A 27,251-nucleotide genomic window follows, 5' to 3' on the forward strand; every position below is an offset into this window, starting at 1 on the left:
TTTAGTAAATGAATTTAACCCCTTCATTCCTAATTCACAAACCATAAGCTCACACACACACACACACACACACACACACACACACACACACACACACACACACACACAGCAAAATAATGCAAAGAACCAAATTTTTAAGACTGAGAATCCTTTGCAAACAGTAATAGTTAATTAGTAATCAGCAAGTTTCTAAGCAAAAACATAGCTTACTTTTCTTTACTCGTTGTTTGAGAAGGGGAGATGTCATTGTATTGCATATCATGCTTAAAACCACCGATGTGTAAGAATAAAGTGAATGTGGAGTTTCAAACAAGCACATGACGTTTTGTTTAGGACTATGATAAGATCACTACTACCATTATTTTTTGATATGTAGCGCACAAAAAACTGATGACGACATAACATATAGAAATGAGACTGATACCTAAATTCATTATACATCTATAATGTAAAAGCATAAACATAAAGTACGGTAGCACACAATATTTTCAGATACAATCATAATGTTAAATAGGATCTTGCTGATACTTCTGTAAGAAGCTTTCCAAGTCACAGTGGTACAATGGTCCTTTTTTTTTTTCCTGGTGTATTTCAATTCAGGCCTTTCAGTCTCTTTGGCTGACCATGACATCAGAATAAACCACGGTGTCCTGACTGTTTTTGAGAGATGATGAGATGAGATAGCCTTTATTTGTCAGTTGCAGGTCTTTTGCCCACAACCGAGATGACAGACCTTGCCGACCGTACATACAATACAAACATCACATTGGGGAGACAGGTCAGGCCAGGTAGCGAGGAAAAAAAAACATTGAAATGTGCAACACAAAAGGATAATACAGGAATGCACAGGTATCAACACACCATAACACAATAAACACAGACAAGCAACACGGGAAAGAGTTCCAGTGTGTACATCTGATCTGGGACCGCTGCAATCTTTCGACTGCGCCTCCAACTGACCCGATGTCCACATCATGGGGGAGGTAAGCGTTGGAGGTGGCGTTGGATCCGGGGTAGGGAGGGTGATGCGTCAGTGAGTGCTTATCAGTATCAGTATATGTATGTGTGTGCGTGTCCATAGTTCAGCTGAGACAGTGTCCTTTGCCCTGCCAGGCTAAGTAAACAGTCTTCCAGCCAACCCAGGTGGCCTTGTAGGGAATGGGAAGGAACAGACTCAACACAGTCGTTATCAGGGAGTTGTTGTTCGGCTCCAGCCTTGAGCTGGCGCTGAAAGGGTAGCCGCATTATGATGGTAATTGAGAATTTCAAGCTGTTTTTTAACACTCCGACACTGGTCTCTCAGTCTCCCGTTAATAGCTGCGAGCTTGTTATTAGCCGTCGATTCTGTGGTCTTGTCACTCTTTTTGCTCACATAGCAGATTCTGAGACCTCACGACCGCAGCCAACTGATCCGAGGTGTAATCGAGCTCCACCCAGAGATGTTGTTCTGAGTTGATTCTTTCCTGATGTAATCCAACATACATATGCTCAAAGGTGTTATTCTGAGCATTCACTGCAGTCGTAAGCAGTGTTGGGTAAGTTACTTTAAATTAGTAACTTAGTAACATTACTAGTTACTTCTATCAAAAGTAACTCAGTTACTTCAAGTTACTCGTTACTTTCAGAGTAACTAGTTACTAGGGAAAGTAACTTTGGTTTTACTCAGAATTCTCTTGTTAATGTGTTGCTTCCGTAACTGGATACCCAGCAAGATTGCCAGTCTTCTAGCTTGCTTACTTGCCACAAGTGCACTGTGCCACCTACCAATAGAAAGGAAAAAATAATGTGCACATTTCCACGAGAGAAATCCCACACCTGATTCTATCCTAGCCTGCTTTTTACATCCCACACAAAAACTGCAGTCGTGGTGCTTTCGATTGTACTCAGAACTCGGAAATTCTGCCTTCTGAATAGGAAGATGTAGGTAACACCAGACTGCAGATGAGCTGCATGCAGAGCTGGACTGGGACAAAAAAATCGTCCCGGGCATTTTGACTAGAGACCGGCCCACCATTATAGGAAAAATCATAAAGCCTTTGAATGAAAACAAACACTGTTGTGACAATGATGTACACTGTTCTGATGGTATATATGTATCAATCTATCAATTGTTTGTTGCAAGACTCAGATAATTATTTTTTTTAAAAGTGAGACATTTTAAATGAGAATAAGAAAGAAAAGTATTTCTTTGTGCCCCCCTTTCCCTTTTAATGCCCTACATGGCCCCCTGGCAACACTTTGCTAGATCCGCCCCTGCACAGTTACCAGCTGTCAGCTACTTAGAAAAGGATCCTGGTGTTATTTGTCTCTTAGAAACAGTTCATAACTTCCCTTCAACTCATTCATGTCACCTAAAAGGTAAACCTGTTTCTCCATCACAACTCTGATGATTCAGTAAGGACATCTCCTGGTTTCATCTTCATGTTTCCCTCTCATCACATAACCAAACCGATATCATGACCAGCAGGTTTACAGCTGTGACTCCAGCCAACATCAGCTGATACTAGAAATTAATATTAAATAAATTCTAACAACAGCTGATCAAGCTTAAAAGTGCTGCTGTTGTTTACCGCGACATCTGCTGGTTTCCTCTTTCTGGCGCAAAGTGGGCGATAAATAAACAAGAGAGAAAAGCCGATCAGCTGATCACTGATCAGTTTCATGATTGAAGTAGAAACAGGAGAGGGAGGGGGAGAGAATGAGAGAAGAGGCAGCTGTGCAGCGTAAACACAGAATAAATCCAGCTTTGTGTCTTTTTCATTGCAGCTGAAGTCCGGGACAAACTGTGTTCATTTTCACCTCAATACGAAACGCATGATATTTTCTCTGAATACGAGACGATTCCGTTTTTTACGGGACGGTTGGCAACTCTAATAATTAACCTTATGAACAAAATAAAGTTCAACATCAGTATCATAGCACCCACCCAGCTGTATAGAAACTCCGTCATGCTAGCTAGCATGCAGTACGAAAAAGTCAGCATAACGAAAATAAACTCCACCTAAACTTGGTTTATATGTGACTCAGATACACTGCAGGTCATAACTTCTTACCTGAAGTTCAGTTCACCTGATACTCGGACCGGCGGCTGCTTCGGGTCTCTCCTCTTGCCTCCCTTTTCCTTCATCCACCTGCTGGCTTCCACCACTTGCTAATGTTATTGAAAATGTGGAAGCTCCGCGATAGCCACCACACGAAGTAACGAATAACGAGCCTACCTAAATCCCAGTAACGAGTAACGCGTTCCTGGTTTTGGCATAATAACTAGTTACCGTGCTCGTTACCACAATAATAACGTAGTTACTGTAACGCGTTACTTAATAACGCGTTAGTCCCAACACTGGTCGTAAGCGCCTCCAAGCTCTTAACCATGCTGCCTTCAGTGAGCCCTTTCTGAGAAGTCGCACCTGTCGTTCCAATCCCAGCGGGCAGCCTTGTGGGAGTTTGAACAGCCGGTTCCGCTCTCTTAATTCTCCGATAAGCCAGGGCCAAGCCAGCTCCGATCAGCAAGAACCCTGTTATCATGGTTCCGAACAGGTAGATATCTTCAGCGTCGTCGATCGACAGTCCCGCCAGGCACACGATCCTCTGCCACCCGTCCATCGTGTATCCGGCAGGGAAAGTCCCTCCAGGGCACTCGGGTTCTCCCGAGCCCAGACTTCTCGTTAAAGGGTGTCAATAGCATTCAGAGACCAGTTGATCAAATCCATAATTCTCTTTTAGGTTTTAGACACAGACTGTGAGAGAGTGTTGCAGGGAAAGTAATACAAAAAAGACACGAGACTAGACAAGGACATAAGAACTAGCAGGGAAGATAAGGGAGAGGAGAAAAGTGCGTCCGCCTCCTCCGAGAGCCAAAGACTGATGATTTTTCACTGGAGATCTGCAGGCGGAAATTCTGGGAGCAGAAGACACTGAAGCATAGATGACTCCAGATCTACTCTGAAAAAACATGAAATATATATAGATACGTCACACATGTTCTGACTGCTTGGACAAAGAGAGACAACAGCTCATATTTTATTTTATGAGGTAAAGGGCCATTGGTCCTCATGTAGTTATAGTTCAAATAAAATGTCAACACTTTTATGCTTGAAATCCCCTGTCTGTAATAGCATAGCAGTAAGTCTATTTATTCCCAAATAGCTAACATATTGCACTATAAAGCCAGTATTTACGTTGTTTTTGATTATGTACAAGGGCTGAAAACTATGACCACAAATCTGGCACAATGCTCACAACATTTTTCAAATTCTTAACTCTGAGGTTGCATTTCTCAAAATAGCTGATGCATGCAAACAGGAGAAAACAGGAATTTCTTTACAGCGATACTATTAAATTAAGTCAGCAGTGTAATGCATATGCATGTATAGATAGGTGGCAGTATATGTAGAAAGCAAAATCAAGAAAGCCAAAGAGCAGGCTGTAGGTGTGTTTGAGAGTCATAGAGACAAGGCGCAGGAAGGAGGGAGCTGAGCACACCAAGCCCACACCAAACCATCGAAGCTCGTGCAGCCAATGAATCTTCAGTTAACTCCTGCATGACAAAATATAGCACAAAAGAAAACAAAAGAGAGACACCTAGTGCCAGGATGATCTTGAGATAACCAAATGTGCAAAGAGGTGTAGCTCTCTCACAACCTTTAATTCATGTTTCAAAATGCCAATTTTCTTTGTATGAGAATAAACCATCACAATGATTGTAATACACTGTGTACTAGGGAATAATCGTTCACCTAACAAAGCAGGAAATATAAGCCCTGTCTTCCTGACAAGAAATGTAAAGCTTTACCCTCTTAAAATCTCAATTTCAAGAGATTAACTTGATTGACAGAGTCTGCAAAGACATTTAGAACAAAGCCTAACAGACACACAAAAGTCCACTATTCTGAGAAAGTTTCTAAAAACTTTGATGACTCCAGTTTCTATAATGTCAAGGAACCATGTTTGTTACTGCTGATGATTTATTCATCATCACTGAAATAAAGATTTTGAGTGATTTCAGGGATTTTGGAGACTAACTATAGTTTTTAGTTAAGTGTTTTGGTAAATGCACTTGGACCTCTTATTTAAAGGCTAAAACTAACACATTTATACTGAGTATAGTATATTTTGGATCTAATCATTGGTATATGCGGTTTGCATTTAGGTTGTAAGGTATCTAACTAGTGTGGAAAGAATAATATGAGCCTTTTAAAAAAAACTTTAGGGTATAAAACTTGCAGAATAAACAAAGGACAAAAGATACAAAAAACATTCATGCAATACTTGGCTGTCTTGTGGAGATCCATCAGATTCGGATGTTACTGTAAACAAAGATGTAGACAATCAGTGGTAGTTACTGTATATATTTGAAATGTCAACATATAGAATCAAAGCATTATGTACTATAAAGTAACATTTAGCCTTTCAGCTGGATAGATAAAGAGAGAGAGCGTTCAGTGTAAAGTATAATTTTACATACTTTTCAGGTCTTTTCCGTGATTCTTCCAATGTGCCCATGCAAGTAGAAGAGTCGTTATCCCAAGGATAATATTTGAAAGCATCAATGCAATAAAAGCAGGGCTGATATCATGTAATTTGGTGACACGAGAAGAATAAAGAAGAAATAAATAATTACATTTACATTACATCAGCTTAGGTATGTTAGACTTACTGATACAAAACATGCACGTCTTACTGCGAATTTTGATTGTGGTTCCATTTGCAAACATTGTATGTCCACATGAAGTCACAGCACAATAGTAGGTCCCAGCATCGTCCTTGCTGATTTCAGTCCTCCCATATGGAAAAGATACATATAAATCTTATAAAGTTTGTATCTGTCTTGTGTGAAACTTGTATGAAAAGCATATAAGAGTGAAAACAGATATAAGATCCCTTGAAAAATTATATAATGAAACTAGTATGTTTCGGATACTTACTAAAACAATATATGAAAGTAATGAGAAAGTGGCCAATTTCATGAGTAAATCATGTAAGCCTTATATGATTTACTCATGAAAGTGGCCACTTTCATGAGTAATCACATATAAGTTTTTACTATTTCTTTTCCATATGGGCTCTGACATGTGTTCTCATTTTCAGATGAATAAATCATCTCTGGAGCAGAATTCTCAGAGTTTTTTATCTATGTGATACTAGTATGTTCTGGTGCACACTGAGCAGAGGTAACTGAACAGCTGATAGTCACAGAGTCTGCTGACTGCACTTTCTGGGACTCTGACTGATGGATTACAGAGTCACTGATCAGGTTTGTACCTTGGAAAAGAAACCGTTGACCCAGTTATTAGCTTTGTAGTCAATTTGAGAGAAAGAAAAAAAGATAAATGAATGAATAAAAACTTTTGAAATGTAAACACATTGTACCTTTAATCAGGAGAAAGGTTCCTTGTCCAAATTCACACTTATTTAGTGTTAACACTCCACAGTAGTATGCACCAGTGTCGTCCCGTATAGTCTTGGATATGGTCAGATGACTCTTGAAGCTTTTAGATTTTAATAAAAAAAAATGCTGAGACGGTTCTTTGAATATTGTCAGATAATACAGATTTCTGGAAGAGCTGTACCCTCCTCCTTGAATCGCTACCTTATCGTGGTGGAGGGGTTTGTGTGTCCCAGGGATCCCAGGGGCTATGTTGTCTGGGGGCTTTTGCCCCCTGGTAGGGTCTCCCATGGCAAACTGGTCCTGGGTGAGGGACCAGACAAAGAGCGATTCAGAAGACCCCCATGAAAAGAATATCGAGGGAACAGTTTACCCTGCCCGGGATAGGGTTACCGGGGCCCCGCCCTGGAGCCAGGCCCGGGGAGGGTGCCCGAGGGCGAGCGTCTGGTGGCCGGGCCTTAGTCCATGGGGCCCGGCCGGGCACAGCCCGAAGAGGAGACATGGGCCCATCCTCCCGCAGGCCCACCACCCGCAGGAGGCGCCATAGGGGTCGGGTGCATTGTGAGCCGGGTGGCGGCCAGGAGCGGAGGCCCTGGCGGACCGACCCCCGGCTGCCAAGACTGGCAATAGGGACATGGAATGTCACCTCTCTGGTGGGGAAGGAGCCTGAGTTGGTGCGTGAGGTTGAGAGGTACCGGCTAGATATAGTTGGGCTCACCTCTACGCATTGTCTGGGCTCTGGAACCAGTCTCCTGGAGAGGGGCTGGACTCTGTCTCAGTCTGGAGTTGCCCCTGGTGAGAGGCGGCGGGCTGGGGTGGGTATTCTTATATCCCCTCGGCTTGCTGCCGGTACGTTGGGGTTTTCCCGGTGGACGAGAGGGTTTGTTCCCTGCGCCTTAGGGTCGGGGAACGGGTCCTGACTGTCATCTGCGCTTATGCGCCGAGTGGCAGTTCGGAGTACCCAGCCTTCTTAGAGTCCCTGGGGGGGGTGCTGGAAGGTGCTCCACCTGGAGACTCTGTTGTCCTGCTGGGAGACTTCAATGCTCACGTGGGTAACGACAGCGAGACCTGGAGGGGCGTGATTGGGAGGAACGGCCTCCCTGATCTGAACCCGAGCGGTGCTCTGTTATTGGACTTCTGTGCTAATCACAGTTTGGCCATAACGAACACCCTGTTCGAACATAAGAGTGTCCATAAGTGCACGTGGCACCAGGATGCTCTAGGCCGTAGGTCGATGATCGATTTTGTAATCGTATCAGCAGACCTGCGACCATATGTTCTGGACACTCGGGTAAAGAGAGGGGCTGAGCTGTCAACTGATCACCACCTGGTGGTGAGTTGGATCAGGTGGCGGGGGAGGACGCTGGACAGACCTGGTGCACCTAAACGCGTAGTGAGGGTGTGCTGGGAACGTCTAGCAGAGGCCCCAGTCCGCGAGATCTTCAACGCACACCTCCGGCAGAGCTTCAACAGCATTCCGAGGGAGACTGGGGACATTGAGTCCGAATGGACCATGTTCAGCGTCTCCATTGCCGAAGCTGCTGCATTGAGCTGCGGCCGCAAGGTGGTTGGTGCCTGCCGTGGTGGTAATCCCCGAACCAAATGGTGGACACCAGAGGTGAAGGGAGCCACCAGGCTGAAGAAGGAGGCCTATCGGGCTTGGTTAGCCTGTGGGACTCCGGAGGCAGCCGACAGGTATCGACAGGCCAAGCGGAATGCGGCTCGGGCAGTGGCTGAAGCAAAAACTCGGGTGTGGGAGGAGTTCGGAGAGGCCATGGAAAAAGACTTTCGGACTGCCTCGAAGAGATTCTGGCAAACCGTCAGGCGTCTCAGGAGGGGAAAGCGGTGCTCTACCTGCACTGTGTATAGTGCTGGCGGAGTGCTGTTGACGTCGACTGAGAAAATTGTCGGGCGGTGGAAGGAATACTTCGAGGACCTCCTTAATCCCACTGACACGTCTTCCGGGGAGGAAGCAGAGTCTGGGGATGAGGGGTGTGACCCACCGATTTCCGGGGGCGAGGTCACTGAGGCAGTTAAACAACTCCTTGGTGGCAGAGCCCCTGGTGTCGATGAGGTCCGCCCCGAGTTCCTGAAGGCTCTGGACGTTGTAGGGCTGTCTTGGTTGACACGTCTCTGCAATGTTGCGTGGAGATCAGGGGCAGTACCTGTGGACTGGCAGACCGGGGTGGTGGTCCCCATCTTCAAGAAGGGGGACCGGAGGGTGTGTTCCAACTACAGGGGGATCACACTCCTCAGCCTCCCCGGGAAAGTCTATGCCAGGGTGCTGGAGAGGAGGGTTCGTCCGCTAGTCGAACCTCGGATACAGGAGGAACAATGCGGTTTTCGTCCTGGTCGCGGAACACTGGACCAGCTCTTTGTCCTCTCGAGGATACTTGAGGGTGCATGGGAGTTTGCCCAACCAGTCTACATGTGTTTTGTGGACCTGGAGAAGGCATTCGACCGTGTCCCTCGGGGCGTCCTGTGGGAGGTGTTGCGCGAGTATGGGGTGTCTGGCCCATTGCTACGGGCCATTCAATCCCTATACAACCGTTGCAAGAGCTTGGTTCGCATTGCCGGCAATAAGTCGGACTCGTTCCCGGTGGGTGATGGGCTCCGCCAAGGCTGCCCTTTGTCTCCGGTTCTGTTCATAATTTTTATGGACAGGATTTCTAGGCGCAGCCAAGTGGCGGAGGGCTTTCGCTTTGGTGGCCTCAGAATCTCATCTCTGATTTTTGCGGATGATGTGGTTCTGTTGGCTTCATCGGGTGAGGGCCTCCAGCTCGCACTGGAGCGGTTCGCAGCCGAGTGTAACGCAGCGGGAATGAGGATCAGCACCTCCAAATCTGAGGCCATGGTTCTCAGCCGGAAAAGGGTGGAGTGCCCACTCCGGGTCGGGGATGAGTTCCTGCCCCAAGTGGAGGAGTTCAAGTATCTCGGGGTCTTGTTCGCGAGTGATGGGAGAAGGGAGCTGGAGATCGACAGACGGATTGGGGCTGCGGCTGCAGTAATGCGGACGCTGCACCGGTCAGTCGTGGTGAAGAGGGAGCTGAGTGTAAAAGCGAAGCTCTCAATTTACCGGTCGATCTACGTCCCTACCCTCACCTATGGCCACGAGCTGTGGGTAGTGACCGAAAGAACGAGATCGCGGATACAAGCGGCGGAAATGAGCTTCCTCCGAAGGGTGGCTGGCCTCTCCCTTAGAGATAGGGTGAGAAGTTCGGCCATCCGGGAGGGGCTTAGAGTAGAGCAGCTGCTGCTCCACATCGAAAGGAGCCAGCTGAGGTGGTTCGGGCATCTGGCAAGGATGCCCCCTGGGCGCCTCCTGGGCGAGGTGTTCCAGGCATGTCCCACCGGGAGGAGGCCCCGGGGCAGACCCAGGACACGCTGGAGAGATTATATCTCTCGGCTGGCCTGGGAACGCCTTGGTATTCCCCCGGACAAGCTGGAGGAGGTGGCTGGGGAGAGGGAGGTCTGGACCTCTTTGCTTAGGCTGCTACCCCCGCGACCCGACCTCGGATAAGCGGATGAAGATGGATGGATGGAAGAGCTGTACCACGAACAAGCCACTTACTAAAGGACCATTAGGTACACATAGAAACGTCCACTCCAAACTTACACCTCCTATCAAGGAGAAGCAGCTGAAAAAACAAACTGTAAGAAGAACTACCTCAAAGCCAACTCTGAAGAACACTTAAAGGTTGGAAAGTCAGATTACGCTGATAACTAACCAATTACATCATGTTACAATGGATCTAAATACTTTTACTGAATTTTTCCATTTTTGTGTTTTGCACATTATATAGAAGCTAGTTTGTTACATCCATGAAATGCTGGTTTGCCATGCGCCATAATGTTATCATAATGTTGTCATAATTGGGGTGACTGTGGCTCAGGTGGTAGAGCAGATCAGCTACTGATTGGAAGGTTGGTGGTTTGATTCCTGGCTCCTCCAGTCTGCATGCCAAATATCTTTGGGCAAGATACTAACCCCAAATTGCCCTCCGATGCGTTCATCGGAGTGTGAATGTGTGTGAACTTGAGTTTAGTGTGATTGCGTGAATGAGGCATGTTGTGTAGAGCGTTTTGAGTACTCCAGGAGAGTAGAAAAGCGCTATATAAGAATCAGTCCATTTACCATAATGTTATCATAATGTTATCATAATGTTGTCATAATGTTGTCATAATGTTGCTATCTAAGGTCATTTAGGATACCGCAGAACAGGCCAGGAGAAAACAGAATGACATTATGGGTAAATGGTTTAAATGCATGGTTCTCATAATCCAGAATTGTGAAGGCTTTTTTTACTCTACTGACTATATACTGCATTCACCTGACTTTTAGCACAGACAACAAATCAACCTCAGCAAACTGAGAGCCACAGATGCTGAGACATCCTGCTTAAACCACAAGGCATTTTTACTGTTAACAGCAAAGAGTCTATAAAAGTATCCTGCTTCTATAGTTAGAGTCAACAAGTAGAAAAAACATGTCAAGACATATTTAGAAGACTTGACCTAATGTATGTTCACACCTTACACGTAATTACTGTGTGACAGAACCTGTTGGCTAACCTCACCAGCGCACAGAGGTTTAGGTGATTTCTTTTTCTTAGAAAAGGTCCACCCATTTGTGGTAAGTGCTTAAATTTGAGCTCCACTGCACCTAGCATTTGTTAGAAACTCTTTCAATAAGCAATGAATCAAATGTCATGAGTTACATTACTCTGATGAACCCTTGTCTTTTAAAAGTTCTGAATAGGATAAATAGTAATCTGTAACATATTGCATATCAAAAGTAACCCTCCTGAAACCTATTAGCAAACGCCAACCCAAAACACAATAACTGGATACACATTTAGAAACACATGTTTCTACACATGTAGAAATCATGGAGATTGTGCAAACAGCTGTCACCATCCTTGTATCTTCTTCTGTGGTTCCCTATTACACACCCTCCTTTTTTCTTTTTCGAGGGTTTGTTTCTTGTGTTTTTACTTCCTGGCTTTGTTCTTTGGGTTCCCTTTTGAGGTCTATTTTACAAAGAAAGTTTAACATGCACTGCATCTTTTGCTAATCTGCTTTCATAATTGTAACAGGTTACTTAAAATTCCAAGGAAACTTTCACCAATGAAATTGTACCTTAATATAATCTTTTATGATTAGCTGATGACGTCTGTGGCCCATTAGCCACTACTACCCAAGACTCTGTGAAACCAGCCATTTCAAGATGCTTGTCTAAGTGTGGTTGTATATAAACCACTAATTTGCACCTCCTCTTGTCTGCATGTTGAAGTGTCCTTAGAGAAGATACTTATCCTCAGTACTTCCAGGTTGTTTGTACACTTTACTTAAAAGGTCATTTTTAAATCAGGTCTCATGTTTGCCACCTGCCTTGTGGAGTTCATTTGTCATTACAATACAATGTTAGGCCAGTATAACATTATGATGAAGTGCTTTCTTGCATGGCTCTCATAAACCACACATCAGAGCGCCTTTTTCTTTTCTTTTTACATGAGACAACAAATCAACCTCGGGGTTCTGTGAACTACTGATGCTACAACATCCTGGTGAAACCACAGAGTATATTTTACTGTTAACTCCAAAGAGACTATAGAACAGCATCTCTTCTTTTTGATGGTACACATCAGCAAGAGGAAAGATGCTTCTCTGTGTAGCAAACAGAAAAATAACCCACCAGGAGTTGCTCATAATGACTTTGACCTGGTATTTAGTAGATGTTATGCCAGTTAAGCAGCACTGAAAGATGGTTGGCTAATTTTGCATGCAGTGTGTTGAGGGGGCAGAATGCACAGCTGTGAATGTGAATCTTCTCTTTCAAATGTTGAGCTTGGTTGTTGACATGCATCATCATCATTCTGTGTTGAAACAGCATTGGTCACTTCATGCAAACCCCCCAAATACATTTTCAAAGAGCTTTTATTAATAAAGGGTAAACCTGTCATTTATACAATTTCAAACAAATTTAAAGTACATTCTTCTGAAACCTCCAGAGCAACTTAAATAAAGACAGTTTTGGTCCACTTCTTCACCTCTGTTCCTTCACACTGGAGTATAGACACTCACTCTGGGTTTGATCTGTTTTTTTTCTTGATCTGTTAGTCTTGTGGTTGCGCAAAGCAGCGTAATGAAGGTTTTCTTTGTATTCGCTGTCTTGATGTAACTGGTGATAAAAAAAAAAGAAAAAATGGTCCACCATTATTGTATAAGACGTTATAAGAAATTATTGTATAAAGAGCTAAACTGCAGCAGCTTACAGGAGAGAAAGAATAAAGATGCTATGCTATTATTAGTTTTTATAGTAGAAAACGATTCCTACCTCTGTGCAAGTTGTAGAAGTTTCTGAAGGTGTTACAAAAGAAATTAAAACATTATTTAGATTTCAATGGAACAGGATGATCAAAACTTAATGTTGCCTTAAAAGTGTAACACTTACCTGCGCACCGCCTGTGCTGTTTGCTCAGTTTGTACAACTTGAATGCCAGAAAACCAGTGAGGATGGCAGTTAATGCCAAGGCTCCACTGAAGAAATGCACCAAGAGAAGAGATTCTGCTTTTTCTGCAGAGAGCAACAAATATGACAGTGCTTTTAGCCTTTTTTTTTTCTGGTTTAGGAAAAAAAGACTTTGACTACGTTCAAACAGTACTAAAATGCCTGTTTCTACTGGTTGATAGTGGTTGTTGCAAATTGCTGGTCTTAATCATGATTATCACAAAAAGACACCAAATTAAAGAAATTTACTTTAGGCTGATATAGGACAGAATTCCAAAGTATCCATGAAAATGCATTTTACAATTATCTCCAGCTAATATGGATGCAGCAAGTCGGTGAAGTGGTCAGCAGTTATGCCTCACAGCAAGAAATGTAAACCTGCTGATAAACAGGAACCTTTCTGTCTGCAACAGAAAGGTTTATATGTTCTTCCTGAACCTGTATGTTTTCCTTTGGTTTCTCCAGCATCCTCACACAATTCATTTTTAATGGTCAGATAAGAAAGGCTAACAGCAGCCTGAGTTGGAAAATATGTTTATGAAAAATCATTATTCTTGATGGGTTGTACGTATTATATCTAGATCTACTTTTATGCTTTAAGGAATTAATCCTACAAAGTTACTTACCCTTCACTGCAGTCCCACTTCCATACAGTATGTGTCCACATGAGGCCACAGCGCAATAGTGCTGAGAAAGATTCAGGCTCTTCATCGGCAAGTTGTACACACAGGTGCTACCTTGTGTGTTGGGTTTCCTCTCACAGGGATCGTTCCTGCTTCCATTGGTGTAAATGATTCCTGGAAGACTTGCTTCAGACTTTCTGAACCAGTAAACACTGTGTTCTCCATCACAGGTCCCAGGTTGTACTATACAGTTCAGAACCATAGAGTGCACTGGCTGTAGGGTTTCAGATGACAACTGGTAGACTAAAGCTCGGATGTTCTGATCCGAACCCTTTACACTGACAATTGTGCCTTCACAAAATTTAAAGTCATATAAATTGCTCATTACGCAGTAGTAAGTAGCTGAGTCTGAAGTTCTCAAATCTGATATCTTCAGTAAGTTTCCAGTAAGCAGTGAAAAACGGGGATCGTTGAACGGATCCTGAAAAGTACCATTACGACTGTGCTTGTAGTATGTAGACATCAGCTGTGGTCTATTTCCTAAAGTTTGCTTATACCAGTAAAGCATCACTGCTGATTTGTCTTCACATTGGCATTCAAAAGTCAGAGTTTCCCCAACATGGGCTGGTTTAAAATGTAATGCTGTATTTTTCAAGAGCGTTGTATGAGCTGAGGAGAAAATGAGGACACAAATCACATAAATGTGAAAATAAATGTAATATATATCCAAAATATGCATCTTCCACCATAAGAATGCAACAAGCAAACATGTTGGTTTTAGGTTAAAATGAACAAGAAGGTACAAAGCACAACTTACCCATATTTGCCACGAACAGACAGATGAAATACAAAGCACAGGTTGGAGGTGTCATCTTGCTTCAAATGCTGTGAGGAATGAACACAATCTGTATACGTTTTCCACTCTTCACAGAGAAGACTGTGTCTGATTGGCCAGTCAGTCTGAAGGTCCTATTTTGGAAACAGTCAAAATAAACTCTCTCCTTAGCAATAGATTGCATGGTTTATATATTTATACAATTCAATATCTATTTGAAATTCCAACAATATTTATATTAAGTCAATTAACTATAATTACATGTATAAAATATAAAACTTTATAAAGTTATATCCAACTTCATCAAAGCTTCAAAAGGTAAGTTTTTGTAATTAAACAAAACTATAGCGTTTAACTTTGTTATAACCCACAAATGAAGAAGAAATGAGGATTTACTTCCCTGCTTGGTAATATTAGTACAGTCCAGCAGCGGGACAAGCAGTGTTTTCACTGAATTGGCATTGTTAGCAGTGTAACTTTAATTTTTACACTTTGTAAAGTTATTCGGTGGATTAGATTAAACCTTCAGGTCAGGGAATATGTTTGACAGCTCTGCACTAGAATAAGAATCACATATGGAAAAGAAATAGTAAAAACTTACATGATTTACTCATGAAAGTGGCCACTTTGTCATTACTTTCATATATTGTTTTAGTAAGTATCCAAAACATACAAGTTTCATTATATAATTTTTCAGGGGATCTTATATCTGTTTTCACTCTCGTATGCTTTTCATACAAGTTTCACACAAGGCAGATACAAACTTTATAAGATTTATATATATCTTTTCCATATGGTACCACATACCACACAATATACCACAATATCACAGTGGCCCATAGCGAGGGTGGGAGTAGGAGTCAATGCAACTACTGTTGGTTTGATTAGCTTAGCAGCATCAGAAATGTTCATGATTCAAGTGCAAATTTCTGAAGTAGTTTAGGACATGAATGTCTGTTTTCAAAAAATTAGTCACCTTCATTTTTCAATGGACACATTTGAGTTGGTTATGTGTACACATGATTGAAATGAGACAACTGACATCTGACCCATTTGGATAATCTCAAGAAGCCAGTGCACAATTCAAGCAACATATAACTTATAACTAACTGCCATCAGTGATTGCATTGGTAAGGGAACGCCTAAGACTGTTCACTGGTTGATAGACATCAACAGTATGATGTCTGTGATGCCCAACTCTTGGTTTTATTTCATCACTTTATAAACCACTTCACTGTAAATTATGTTAAACAGTATCAAGTACATTTAGTGATTAAAACACTGCAAAGTGTTTGCCAAAGTAAATGAAGGAGCGCTTCAGCTCATGGAAAGCTGAATGTAACATGGTATTCGCTTCAATACTGCATCTCCCACTGCATTAAACATGAACGTGCTACTCCGTTCAGACATTTTCTAAACAGGGTTGTTGCCACTAATGAGGTAACACGCAATACACAAAATGGCTTCTCTTGACTCTTCTGTCTGAACTTGAGCACACTGTGGCCTAGAAGCCACAGGCCAGCCTTCCTGTACACAAGATACGTCTCAAGTTTCCACCAGTGGAAACCTGTTCTCACCTTATTCACCACAGGACTCAAAACAAAAGTCAACTGCTATGCGCTGGCTACTTTAAAGGTTGCACCCTCCACTCAAGTCACTGGTTACACGGGAGTATTAATAGATCAGATGGGTTTTTTGTGTTCGTCTTTGTCAGCATCTATTTCTCACCATTAAATTACCTTGTTTCTACTCAGTGGTTTTGTTTGGTTTTGCTTTTTTTAACCGTAGTAAACAAACTGTACACTAATTTCTTTGTGTTGTGTCATAACTTTTGCAAAGTGTAAAGCCTCCTGTGGTCGTGGGCGACTGTTTTCACACATTTATTCCTGTTCACACTTCACCAACTACATTTAAGGTGTAGTTGAAAAATACTTTCACCACTGCATTTCATGCTGTTTTGGTTTTGCTTCCTGGAGTTTTGAGATATGCATCTATAAGAGACATCATATTTTAAGATCGTCAAAACTTTGTAAAATTGCATTAGATCTTCCACACAGCTACAGTGGGGCATAAAAGTACTTAGTCAGCCATCAATTGTGCAAGTTCTCCCACATAAAAAGATGAGCGAGGCCTGTAATTTTCATCATAGATATCCCTCAACTATGAGAGACAGAATTAGAAAGAAAAACCCTCAGAAAATCACATTGTCTAATTTTTAAAGAATTTATTTGCAAATCAGGGTGGAAAATAAGTATTTGCTCAATAACAAGACTTAATGTCAGTACTTTATTACAAACCATTCAAATGTTTAAACGTTTTCTTTAAGTCTTCAGAAGGTTTTCACACATTGTTGCTGGTATTTTGGCCCATTCGTCCATGCAGATCTCCTCTAGAGCAGTGATGTTTTGGGGCTGTCACTGGGCTAGACAGACTTTCAACTCCCTCCAAAGATTTTTTATGGGGTTGAGATCTGGAGACTGACTAGGCAACTCCAGGACCTTAAAATGCTTCTTATGAAGCGACTCCTTTGTTACCCGTGCGTTGTGTTTGGGATCACTGTCATGCTGAAAGACCCAGCCATGTTTCATCTTCAATGCTCTTGCTGTTGGAAGGAGGTTTTCAATCAAAATCTGACGATACATGGCCCCCTTCATTCTTTCCTTTACATGGATCAGTCATCCTGGTCCCTTTACAGAAAAACAGCCCAAAGCATGATGTTTCCACCCCCATGCTTCACAGTAGGTATGGTGTTCTTTGGATGCAACTCAGCATTCTTTCTCCTCCAAACATGTAGAGTTTTTACCAAAAAGTTCTATTTTGGTTTCATCTGACCATATGACATTTTCCCCATCCTTTTCTCGATCATCCAAATGCTCTACAGCAAACTTCACACAGGCCTGGACATGTACTGGCTTACGCTGGGGGACACAACTGGCACTGCAGGATTTGAGTCCCTGGTGGCGTAGCGTGTTATTGATAGAAGCTTTTGTTACTTTAGCCTCAGCTCTCAGCGCGTCATTCACAAAGTCCCCCCATGTGGTTCTGAGATTTTTGCTCACTGTTCTTGTGATTATTTTGACCCCATGGGGTGAGATCTTGCGTGAAGGAAATAATGGAAATAATTAGGTTGCTATAATAACATGTTACCATATGTTGCAAGTGCACTCCAGGCCAGCTACCTGTTAACCAGACTGTTGACAGCTAGCCAAGTGACCTTTTCAGTTTCAGCTGACTGCAGGTTTCCCCAACTTCATAAACAGATCATGAAACTGATGTCATTGTTAGTCAGTGGTGCCAGTTTCAGTCATTATGCAAATGTACTGTTTTTACGGTTGGGAAAATCTGCAGTCAGCTGAGACTGAAGAGGTCAAGTGGATGAGTGATGAAACATTTCTCTCATGGCTACGTCCAGATGAACAGAAATAACTTTTTGGGATTTTGTTACCTGGATGATTGAGCATGCATCAAGACATCTGACTTGTATAGTTAAGTTATAATTCTTTTCATAGCTATCGTATCTTCATCTCCTGAAATACAAAAACTTAATCAAAATTAAGTTTTGAAAATGTAAAATAGATGGATAAAACTTACAGAATGTTTGAGCCCTCAGACAGACTGCAAATCAACTTTGATTCCCACAAAGACGACGGTTTACTGTGTTAACATCCCATCTGAGTGGGGTTTGAAAGTTTTTGTCCTTCTGTGGGAGATGTGACCAAAGAATCTGTCATGTTACTAATGATAGCCTGTGCTGTCTGACCTGTACGTTCTTAAAACTATGATGGCAACTTTTCAAACAAATTTTTTACACTAAGGTGTGGACCCTCCTCTTTTGGAGTGCCCATTTTAAAGCACACTTTTGGAGGAGAGATGTAAAATGAATAATAGAAAATAGTTTGTTTTTGTGGACAATGTATCAATCACGTGAGAATAAGTGTGATAGCTGCCTATGAGTGGCTTTTTATTTGAAAAGTCAGTAATGAGTGTGCAGTTTATACAGATGTGTTTTCAGGAGCTGAGCTCCACAACCTATTTCTGCCTCTCAGTAATATTGGTATTTGAATGTAACAGTGCAAAGAAGAGTATTTGCTCAACACAGGCAATAATTGCCACGTATGTATTAAAGTTATTTTTTATAGCGAGCAAAGTGGTTTGTAGAGTCACAGCAAACAATTCCACACGTTCACATCTCAGTCACCCACAAAAAGAAAGGTAGAACAGCATTCTTCAGGACAATTTGTGAAATGGAAAGACTTTCATCCAAAAGTAGCATTATTTTAAAACAGTACATTTTGTTTCTACAGTGCAACGTACAGTAAATAACTGAAGAGAAATACATTCTGTTAGTGGTAAGCAGGGTTTTAAATATGACATTCCATGGAAATCATGCTGGTTTTTGAATCTTAAGTATATAAAAATATAGTTTAGGTGAAGTTGCCGAAATGTACTAAGCTTCAGTGACTGAGAAAGATCTCCAATCAGGAAGAACCTGCAGAAACTCTTAAAGGCGCAAGAAACAAACAGAACAAAATCCAGCAACCATCATGAGCGTTGCAAGACATTCGTAAGCCATTATTTATCATAGCTTGGTCGTATTCCCCTGATGAAACTTTGATGTTCTGTTGTCAGGGTTTGAGTGTAGAGTAAATTACAGCGTCTCCATTGGCTTTTACTGTAGGTTGTCTGGGCCTGATACTACTGTGAGCCAAACCCACAGATGTATAGACGACTGTATCACCAGTCTGTGAACAAAGGAAATTCCAATAAAATAATCTACTGCTCTTTGATGACTGGGATAGGCCATCATGGGGCTGATGGATGGATTAAGACAAACTCTCACCTGATCGCCTTCATCGGCCGCTTCTGTGAAAAACAAAAGCATTAAAAGATACCAATAGTTAGTAGTTACTGCAGAATAACAGAATGTGGATATCGTCCTGCATAAAGTTTTACACACCTGCAGATTTCTTCATTCTTGTCTTGCAAAATGTCACTACAAGGAGGAGCGTCACAGTTCCAAGAACCATGTTTGACAGCATCAGTGCAATAACGGTCGGACTCAGTGATATGCCTTCAGTGTCTGCTGTAAACATGATACATGATTTAACATTTAAAATTTGATTTAGAGAAAACTAATTGTGACAAATTGGATTTTTGTAAGTTTAGCTACTTACTCTGACCACAGGCATTTCTTTTTCTACACAAATGAGCCAAATTCAAACAGCAGAGAAACAGATAAAAATGAATAAATAAATAAATTAAACACCATATTTAGAATTCCCTTTATAACGTTCTCTGTGATAACCTGGTGGCAAGTGAAAACCTTATCTCATCTCTGATCTCTTCAAAGCTACTACATTTCTTTGACGAACACTTATCTCGGAGAGGAGGATCTGCCACTTGACTGAGCGGTTTGTGGGGTTTGGGGTTATTTTTAAAGGGTTTAATTTGATCTGACATTCTGATAAAAAGGACAAATCTGGCAAAGTTTCACAGACTTGTTGTCTTTGGATCTAATCTACTGGAAACTACACTTTAAAGAAACACATTTAAAAACCGTTGAACCTTAAAGTGGAAGCCTTAAAAAGTTGAAAAAAGCACTGCAAGTGTCTTACCATTATTGATTGTTGTCCCATTTCCAAGCAGTATTTGTCCACATGCATTGACAGCACAGTAGTAGACCCCAGCGTCATCCCGGCTCCTGACGACAAAGTTGTACACGCAGGTAGTTCGTCCTCTGTCAGTTCTCTGGGAGATGTTGTTCTTATTGTCAGAGCAATAAATCATCTCTGGAGCAGAACCATCCGAGTTTTTCAGCCACATGAAACTAGTGAGTTCTGCTGTGCATTGAGCAGAGTGAACAGAACAGCTGAGAGTCACAGAGTCTCCGGACCTCACTGACTTTGATTCTGGCTGCTGGACGACAGAGTCGCTGATTGTCTTTGCACCTTGGAAAACAAACCATTTGGACTGTGATTGTTAGCATTGTGTTCATATTCAGTTGAAATTATGTGAAATGCAAACATGTCCAAACATACCTGTCAACATCAGAAATGTTCCTGACCCAAACTGAACCTCACTTATGTGTAAGACTCCACAGAAGTATGTTCCAACATCTTCCCATGATGTTTTATTTATGGTCAGATGATTGTTAGTCATGTCAAATTTAACTGAAGAACGGTTAACAAATTCATCACTGAACTCTCTCACATTATACTGAGAATTAGTTTTTACCACCAGCTGTAGTTTCCTCCCTGTAGTCACCTTGTACCACACGGTTTTCTTTGATGCGCTCTTTATGAAGCATTTAATAGTAGCTGAGTCGCCAATCTTCACTGTTTTCAAAGATTCAGGCTGAGAGACGTCACTTAACTGTGCTGCACCTGAAATAATTCAGACAGACTCAGTTTCACACAAATGAAGATCAAAAATTTACACAAGTAAATTTCTTTTACTTACATAAAGAGCAGATCAGGAAAACGTTCACAAAGAACATCTTCATCTTGTCTCCTTCAGTACAGAAGTCCACACCTAATGAAGCAGCAGTATACTTCTCAGATTTAAAAACGCCAGCTTGTCCTACATTTTGCCACATCTGACAGGTCTGATTGGTTCATCACCATCACACTGCAGAACATGATTGGCTCTGTCGAGTAACGTGGCGTAATGAGAGAGATTTAGGTCCCCTTGGCCGCCCCCCTGCCATCAAAGCTGAGGGGTTAAAAGGACTTGACATTCAGCCTTGTGTGTTAAAAAACATCAGAGTGCTAAAACAGAACTTTTTCCTACAGTTTTTCGATCATCTTCATTCGTAATCAAAGACAAATCACAAATGTAAGTGATCAATATGCAGAGAAATGCAGTTTGAGTTTTGGAAATGTCTGTTCTAATGTTTAGAGTTTTGTGTGTAGACATGAGCCATAATCAACCTTTTGTATTCATCTGTTGGACTGAGAAGATAAGAACTGTGTCAACAACCCATCATTATACTTTTGAATGAGTGTCAAACACAGGTTGATGGTTCATGTGGTTTTTCCGGGATTGTATTGAGTAAATTGTGATTGAAAAACACAGTTTTAAAGAGAAATAGTATTTGGATTAAAAGTGAATTTACTAATGAAATCTAAAATGAATGAAACTTGAAGTGAAGAATGATACGGTGTGGCGGAAGATCAGTTGACCTGATTGATTGACCATATATTAGAGAGAGAGAGATGTGTGGCGAATCAGCACTTGACAAAGTCTAAACTGGGATACATGGAGGTGTTGTGGGTCAGTTCTCAGCGATCCTGTGAGATTAACAATTTAGACGATTGGATCGAGAAGAGATGCTCAGAGGGTGCAGACAACATTCTGGACTTGCTCTGATGCCAATTAGCCAGTCATCCATAACACAAAGCAAATCCAGGCATATCTTGAGTATTTTTGAGTATTTTTACTGAGCACATTACATAGTCCAGCTGTGGTTTGTGTATACTGAGGTGTAATAAAGCATTTGATTTTTTTCCCCATGTTTTTTACACTTAATGTTTCAGTTTTTACTTAACTGTGCTGCACCTGAAATGCGATCCACATTCGTATATACGCAGCTAATCAAGTGGTTGACAGGCTATGACAGCGTCCTTATGTGCCAACACCGGTGTTTTAGCTAGCAAAGCGGAGTAGCTGATGTGGAGGGAAGACACGTTAATGACAATGTGTACAACCATTGGAGATGTGAGCAGGACAGACGGAAATTGACGGAAAAATTGTGGACTTTATACCAGTTTTTAAATTGTGTTGATAGACCACGTAAAACCAGAGTTATGATAAAAATATGCAATGTTTTGTTTTCTTCCTGAATACTATCGTTGTTTATATTTACTGCAGGAAGAAACTGTAAAATTGCGTTTTACAAGGAAAATGCATGAAAGCGCTCTCCACCCGTGAGCAAAAACAAAACCAAAAAAACCCGACCCTTTCCTATTAGTGGAAAAATGTACCAATGATATGGCAACATGGCATTTAGTTGTTTAGGAAGGGGGAAGTTTTAGGAGTGACGGCGGTGTTTTGAGATGTGAAAGATTTGCGACGTTTAGCGCAAATCTTGTGTAGTTAGTGTGTAGTGTGGTCAATAGTTTTGTTGTGTGTGTCAGAACAATGAGGCGACTGCTGAATGTTACAGGTGTTACAGGAGTGATACATCTGCTGCTGTCAGGCCTGCAGGTATCAGGCTGTTGTTCTCCTTTATCTCATAGTGGACAGAAATTATTTTTGGAGTGGCACAAATAATTTGTGTGGCAGCAAATTTGATGCAGAACACCTGATTGTTCTGTAAATAGTTTGAAATGTTTATTTAAAAAAATGCCTTGGCTGCATTTTCAGGTAAACAGCTGCAAAACACTTTGTTTGCATAACTCAGTTACTTTTTTGAAGAAGTAACTATAGAATTAATTGACCAACATTGGTCATTATATCCTGTATTTTGCCGACAGAGAGTTACAGGAATCTCTCCCAGACCACAGACTCATAATACAAGTCATATATATATATATATATATATATATATATATATATATATATATATATATATATATATATATATATACACATTACACAAAATTCACGGTTCGGTTCAATACTTTGGTGTCACGGTTCGATATTTTTTCGATACAAAAAAGAATGTTCATGCCTTTTTAATTTGTCATTTATTAAAATTATAAATATATATTTTAACTCAAAGGTACAGTTTTTAAATTTAATGTTGCTGACACAACAAAGTAATAAAAAATAAATAAATCTATCTGATCGAGAAATCACTCATGTTTGGAAAAGAGAGTTTATTACAGAGAAATGGCTCTTTCCAAACTAAAAGCTATACTATACGCTTCTTCTGGGCTATATTCTCAGCAGCATATTAAACATATCAGGTCCCCATAAGGAGAATCATGTGCTAACGGCTGTCTAAATGACTCGGGTAAAGTTTGTAGCATGCGTGCTTGTTGTTTTTGTCTGCTTCCACCTGTCTTCGCACTAGGATGATGTCGGAGTAAATGTGCAGTCATATTCGTTTTGTTCCCTCTAGTGCTGTCAGCGTTAATCTCGTTGAAATGACGTTAACGCCACAACACGGCAAATCTCTGTTAACGAGTTACCGCAGATCGCCCCATGCGTGGGGCTGGACGGCGTCAACACGTTGAGCTAACTGCGCTAACGCAGTAGTTCCCACCAATGTAATTGAGCATTGCGTGGCACATCCAACATACTGTTTTACTTTTGTCTTTGACCCGCTTACCTTCAGGGTCATACGTCACATGAAAACCAAAATAGTTCCAAACGCCAGATCTGGATGAGGGTGGGGGAGGTTCAATTTGCTATGTTGCAAGGAGAGCTTAACTTCTGTCTCGCTAGCTTGCCCTACGCTCAGTGAATCTGCGTTCGACTACTCCGCCTAGGCTGCACTGTCGAGCGCAGATCCACTGAGCGCTCAACACAGACAGCATCATCAGAAGAAAAGTTGATAAAATAAATTTAAAAATTTTTATTGTTCGATATATATGCGTACCGAACCGAAAGCACTGTATCGAACGGTTCAATATCGATACGAGTATCGTTGCACCCCTAATATACAGTGGGGCAAAAAAGTATTTAGTCAGCCACCGATTGTGCAAGTTCCCCCACTTAAAATGATGACAGAGGTCAGTAATTTGCACCAGAGGTACACTTCAACTGTGAGAGACAGAATGTGAAAAAAAAATCCATGAATTCACATTGTAGGATTTGTAAAAAATTTATTCGTAAATCAGGGTGGAAAATAAGTATTTGGTCAATAACAAAAATACAACTCAATACTGTGTAACATAACCTTTCTTGGCAATAACAGAGGTCAAGCGTTTACTATAGGTCTTTACCAGGTTTGCACACACAGTAGCTGGTATTTTGGCCCATTCCTCCATGCAGATCTTCTCGAGAGCAGTGATGTTTTGGGGCTGTCGCCGAGCAACATGGACTTTCAACTCCCGCCACAGATTTTCTATGGGGTTGAGGTCTGGAGACTGGCTAGGCCACTCCAGGACTTTCAAATGCTTCTTACGGAGCCACTCCTTTGTTGCCCGGGTGGTGTGTTTTGGATCATTGTCAGTTGGAAGACCCAGCCTCGTTTCATCTTCAAAGTTCTCACTGATGGAAGGAGGTTTTGGCTCAAAATCTCACGATACATGGCCCCATTCATTCTGTCCTTAACACGGATCAGTTGTCCTGTCCCCTTGGCAGAAAATAGCCCCATAGCATGATGTTTCCACCCCCATGCTTCACAGTAGGTATGGTGTTCTTGGGATGCAACTCAGTATTCTTCATCCTCCAAACATGGCCAAGACCAAAGAGCTTTCGAAGGACATCAGGAAAAGTATTGTAGACCTGCACCAGACTGGGAAGAGTGAATCTACAATAGGCAAGCAGCTTGGTGTGAAATGGAAGACATACAAGACCACTGATAATCTCCCATGATCTGGGGCTCCACGCAAGATCTCATCCCGTGGGGTCAAAATGATCATGAGAACGGTGAGCAAAGATCCCAGAACCACACGGGGGGACCTGGTGAATGACCTGCAGAGAGCTGGGACCAAAGTAACAAAGGTCACCATCAGTAACACACTACAACGGCAGGGAATCAAATCCCGCAGTGCCAGACGTGTTCCGCTGCTGAAGCCAGTGCATGTCCAGGCCCGTCTGAAGTTTGCCAGAGAGCACATGGATGATACAGCAGAGGATTGGGAGAATGTCATGTGGTCAGATGAAACCAAAGTAGAACTTTTTGGCATAAACTCAACTCGTCATGTTTGGAGGAAGAAGAATACTGAGTACTGAGAATACTCCACAGAACCAGCAAAGGTGTACTCTCAGTGGCAAGGGAACAATAATAATAGGAGAACAGCACCACCAAGGCTGGAGACGGAGCAATACTGGAAGAGCATATGGGAGGAGGACGCAACCCATAACGGCAGTGCTCAGTGGCTAGTGGATCTGAGGGCAGACCACAGCGACCTCGCTGAACAGGGTCCAGTAACCATCACAGTGGCAGATATCCAAGAAAGGGTCTCTAGTATGAAGAGTTGGACAGCACCAGGGCCCGACATGGTTCATGCCTACTGGCTAAAGAAGCTGACTGCACTCCACGAGCGTCTGGCAGCACAAATGAACCAGCTGCTAGTTAACGAGAGACACCCGGAATGGCTAACCGAAGGTCGGACGGTCCTGATCCCCAAGGACCCCAAGAAGGGACTGGTCCCCTCCAACTACTGACCAATAACCTGCCTCAGTACTACATGGAAGCTCCTGTCAGGCATCATATCGGCTAAGATGAACAGGCACATGGGTCAATACATGAGCGGGACACAGAAAGGAATTGGCAAAAATACCACAGGCGCAAAACACCATCTACTGGTAGACAGAACAGTCAGCCGAGACTGCAAGACCAGACTGACCAACCTGTGCACTGCCTGGATTGATTACAAGAAGGCCTATGACTCAATGTCCCACAGCTGGATACTGGAATGCCTAGAATTGTACAAGATCAATGGGACCCTAAGAGCCTTCATCAGGAACTCAATGGGGATGTGGCGTACAACATTAGAGACCAACTCCAAGCCCATAGCACAAGTCACCATCAAGTGCGGGATCTACCCAGGAGATGCTCTGTCCCCACTGCTGTTCTGCATAGGCCTGAACCCCCTCAGTGAGATCATTAACAAGACTGGCTACGGATACCGACTACGGAACGGAGCAGTTGTCAGCCACCTCCTGTACATGGATGACATCAAGCTGTATGCCAAGAGTGAATGAGACATCGATTCACTGATCCACACTACCAGGCTATACAGCAATGACATTGGAATGTCGTTCGGACTGGAGAAGTGTAGTCGGATGGTAACAAAGAGAGGGAAGGTAGTCAGAACTGAGGGGATTGAACTACCAGAAGGCAACATTGCAGACATAGAGGACAGTTACAAGTACCTGGGGATCCCGCAGGCAAATGGGAACCATGAAGAGGCCGCTAGAAAGGCTGCAACCACCAAGTACCTGCAGAGGGTCAGGCAAGTCCTGAGGAGTCAGCTGAATGGTGCCTCTGTGCTGTCTTTCAGTCAAGCTTTGTCCAGCCACTGGTAGGATTTCTGGATATCAGCCACCTCCTCTATCTGCCGGTGGTACATACCGTGCAGGGGCCTGTCCTTCCATGATGGTTCCTCGTCTCCCTCCTCTTTCTTGGGTTTCTGCTGCCTGAGGTATTTACTGAGCACTCGGTCAGTTGGGGCCATCTTCCCAATGTATTCTTGGATGTTCGTTGTCTCATCCTGGACTGTGGTGCTGACACTCACCAGTCCCCGGCCCCCTTCCTTCCGCTTAGCGTACAGCCTCAGGGTGCTGGACTTGGGGTGAAACCCTCCATGCATGGTAAGGAGCTTTCTTGTCTTTATGTCAGTGGCTTCTATTTCCTCCTTTGGCCAGCCTATTACCCCAGCAGGGTACCTGATCACGGGCAGGGCGTACGTGTTGATGGACCGGATCTTGTTCTTACCAATCATGGCACCACAAGACGGTCAAAATGGGAGATGCCCCCAAGGCTGGTGGAGAATGACCGAGCTAAGATCCTGTTGGACTTCCAGATACAGACGGACAAAATGGTGGTGGCTAACCAACCGGACATAGTGGTGGTAGACAAACAGAAGAAGACGGCTGTAGTGATCGATGTAGCGGTTCCGAATGACAGCAATATCAGGAAGAAGGAACACGAGAAGCTCGAGAAATACCAAGGGCTCAGAGAAGAGCTCGAGAGGATGTGGAGGCTGAAGGTAACGGTGGGCCCCGTGGTAATCGGAGCACTAGGTGCGGTGACTCCCAAGCTAGGCGAGTGGCTCCAGC

General features: G+C 42.7%; 2 protein-coding genes and 1 pseudogene across 2 annotated transcripts; all 3 read right to left on the reverse strand.

Moving 5' to 3' along the window:
* Window positions 1–4,526: 4,526 nt before the first annotated feature.
* Window positions 4,527–10,453, reverse strand: LOC145423041 (uncharacterized; annotated as a pseudogene).
* Window positions 10,454–12,304: 1,851 nt separating this feature from the next.
* Window positions 12,305–14,414, reverse strand: LOC113018455 (uncharacterized). The gene is made up of 5 exons (XM_026161518.2): window positions 14,337–14,414; window positions 13,523–14,188; window positions 12,840–12,962; window positions 12,723–12,745; window positions 12,305–12,566 (listed from the first exon to the last, which is right to left on the reverse strand). The coding sequence occupies exons 1-5, from the start codon at window positions 14,389–14,391 to the stop codon at window positions 12,432–12,434; spliced, it is 1,002 nt and encodes a 333-aa protein (XP_026017303.2). The 5' UTR covers window positions 14,392–14,414; the 3' UTR covers window positions 12,305–12,431.
* Window positions 14,415–18,316: 3,902 nt separating this feature from the next.
* On the reverse strand, window positions 18,317–20,665 carry LOC113011768 (uncharacterized). Its single transcript, XM_080299822.1, has 5 exons — window positions 20,393–20,665; window positions 19,970–20,302; window positions 19,312–19,437; window positions 19,195–19,217; window positions 18,317–19,096 (listed from the first exon to the last, which is right to left on the reverse strand). Exons 1-5 carry the CDS (start codon window positions 20,511–20,513, stop codon window positions 18,980–18,982), a joined length of 720 nt encoding a protein of 239 aa, XP_080155948.1. The 5' UTR covers window positions 20,514–20,665; the 3' UTR covers window positions 18,317–18,979.
* Between the last annotated feature and the right edge of the window lie 6,586 nt (window positions 20,666–27,251).

Source organism: Astatotilapia calliptera, chromosome 3, assembly GCF_964374335.1.
Source record: "Astatotilapia calliptera chromosome 3, fAstCal68.1, whole genome shotgun sequence".
NCBI lineage: Eukaryota > Metazoa > Chordata > Actinopteri > Cichliformes > Cichlidae > Astatotilapia > Astatotilapia calliptera.

Excerpts from the sequence above, each read along its gene's own strand:
- LOC113018455 (XM_026161518.2), bottom strand. The coding sequence starts at position 14,391 with ATGACACCTCCAACCTGTGCTTTGTATTTCATCTGTCTGTTCGTGGCA. Across the intron at positions 14,189-14,336 it reads TCTGTTCGTGGCAAATATGG|CTCATACAACGCTCTTGAAA; the intron begins GTAAGTTGTGCT and ends TTTTCTCCTCAG. Across the intron at positions 12,567-12,722 it reads CTTCTACAACTTGCACAGAG|TTACATCAAGACAGCGAATA; the intron begins GTAGGAATCGTT and ends TTTTATCACCAG.
- LOC113011768 (XM_080299822.1), bottom strand. The coding sequence starts at position 20,513 with ATGACTAACAATCATCTGACCATAAATAAAACATCATGGGAAGATGTT. Across the intron at positions 19,438-19,969 it reads TGGGACAACAATCAATAATG|CAGACACTGAAGGCATATCA; the intron begins GTAAGACACTTG and ends TCATGTTTACAG. Across the intron at positions 19,097-19,194 it reads CGGCCGATGAAGGCGATCAG|ACTGGTGATACAGTCGTCTA; the intron begins GTGAGAGTTTGT and ends CTTTGTTCACAG.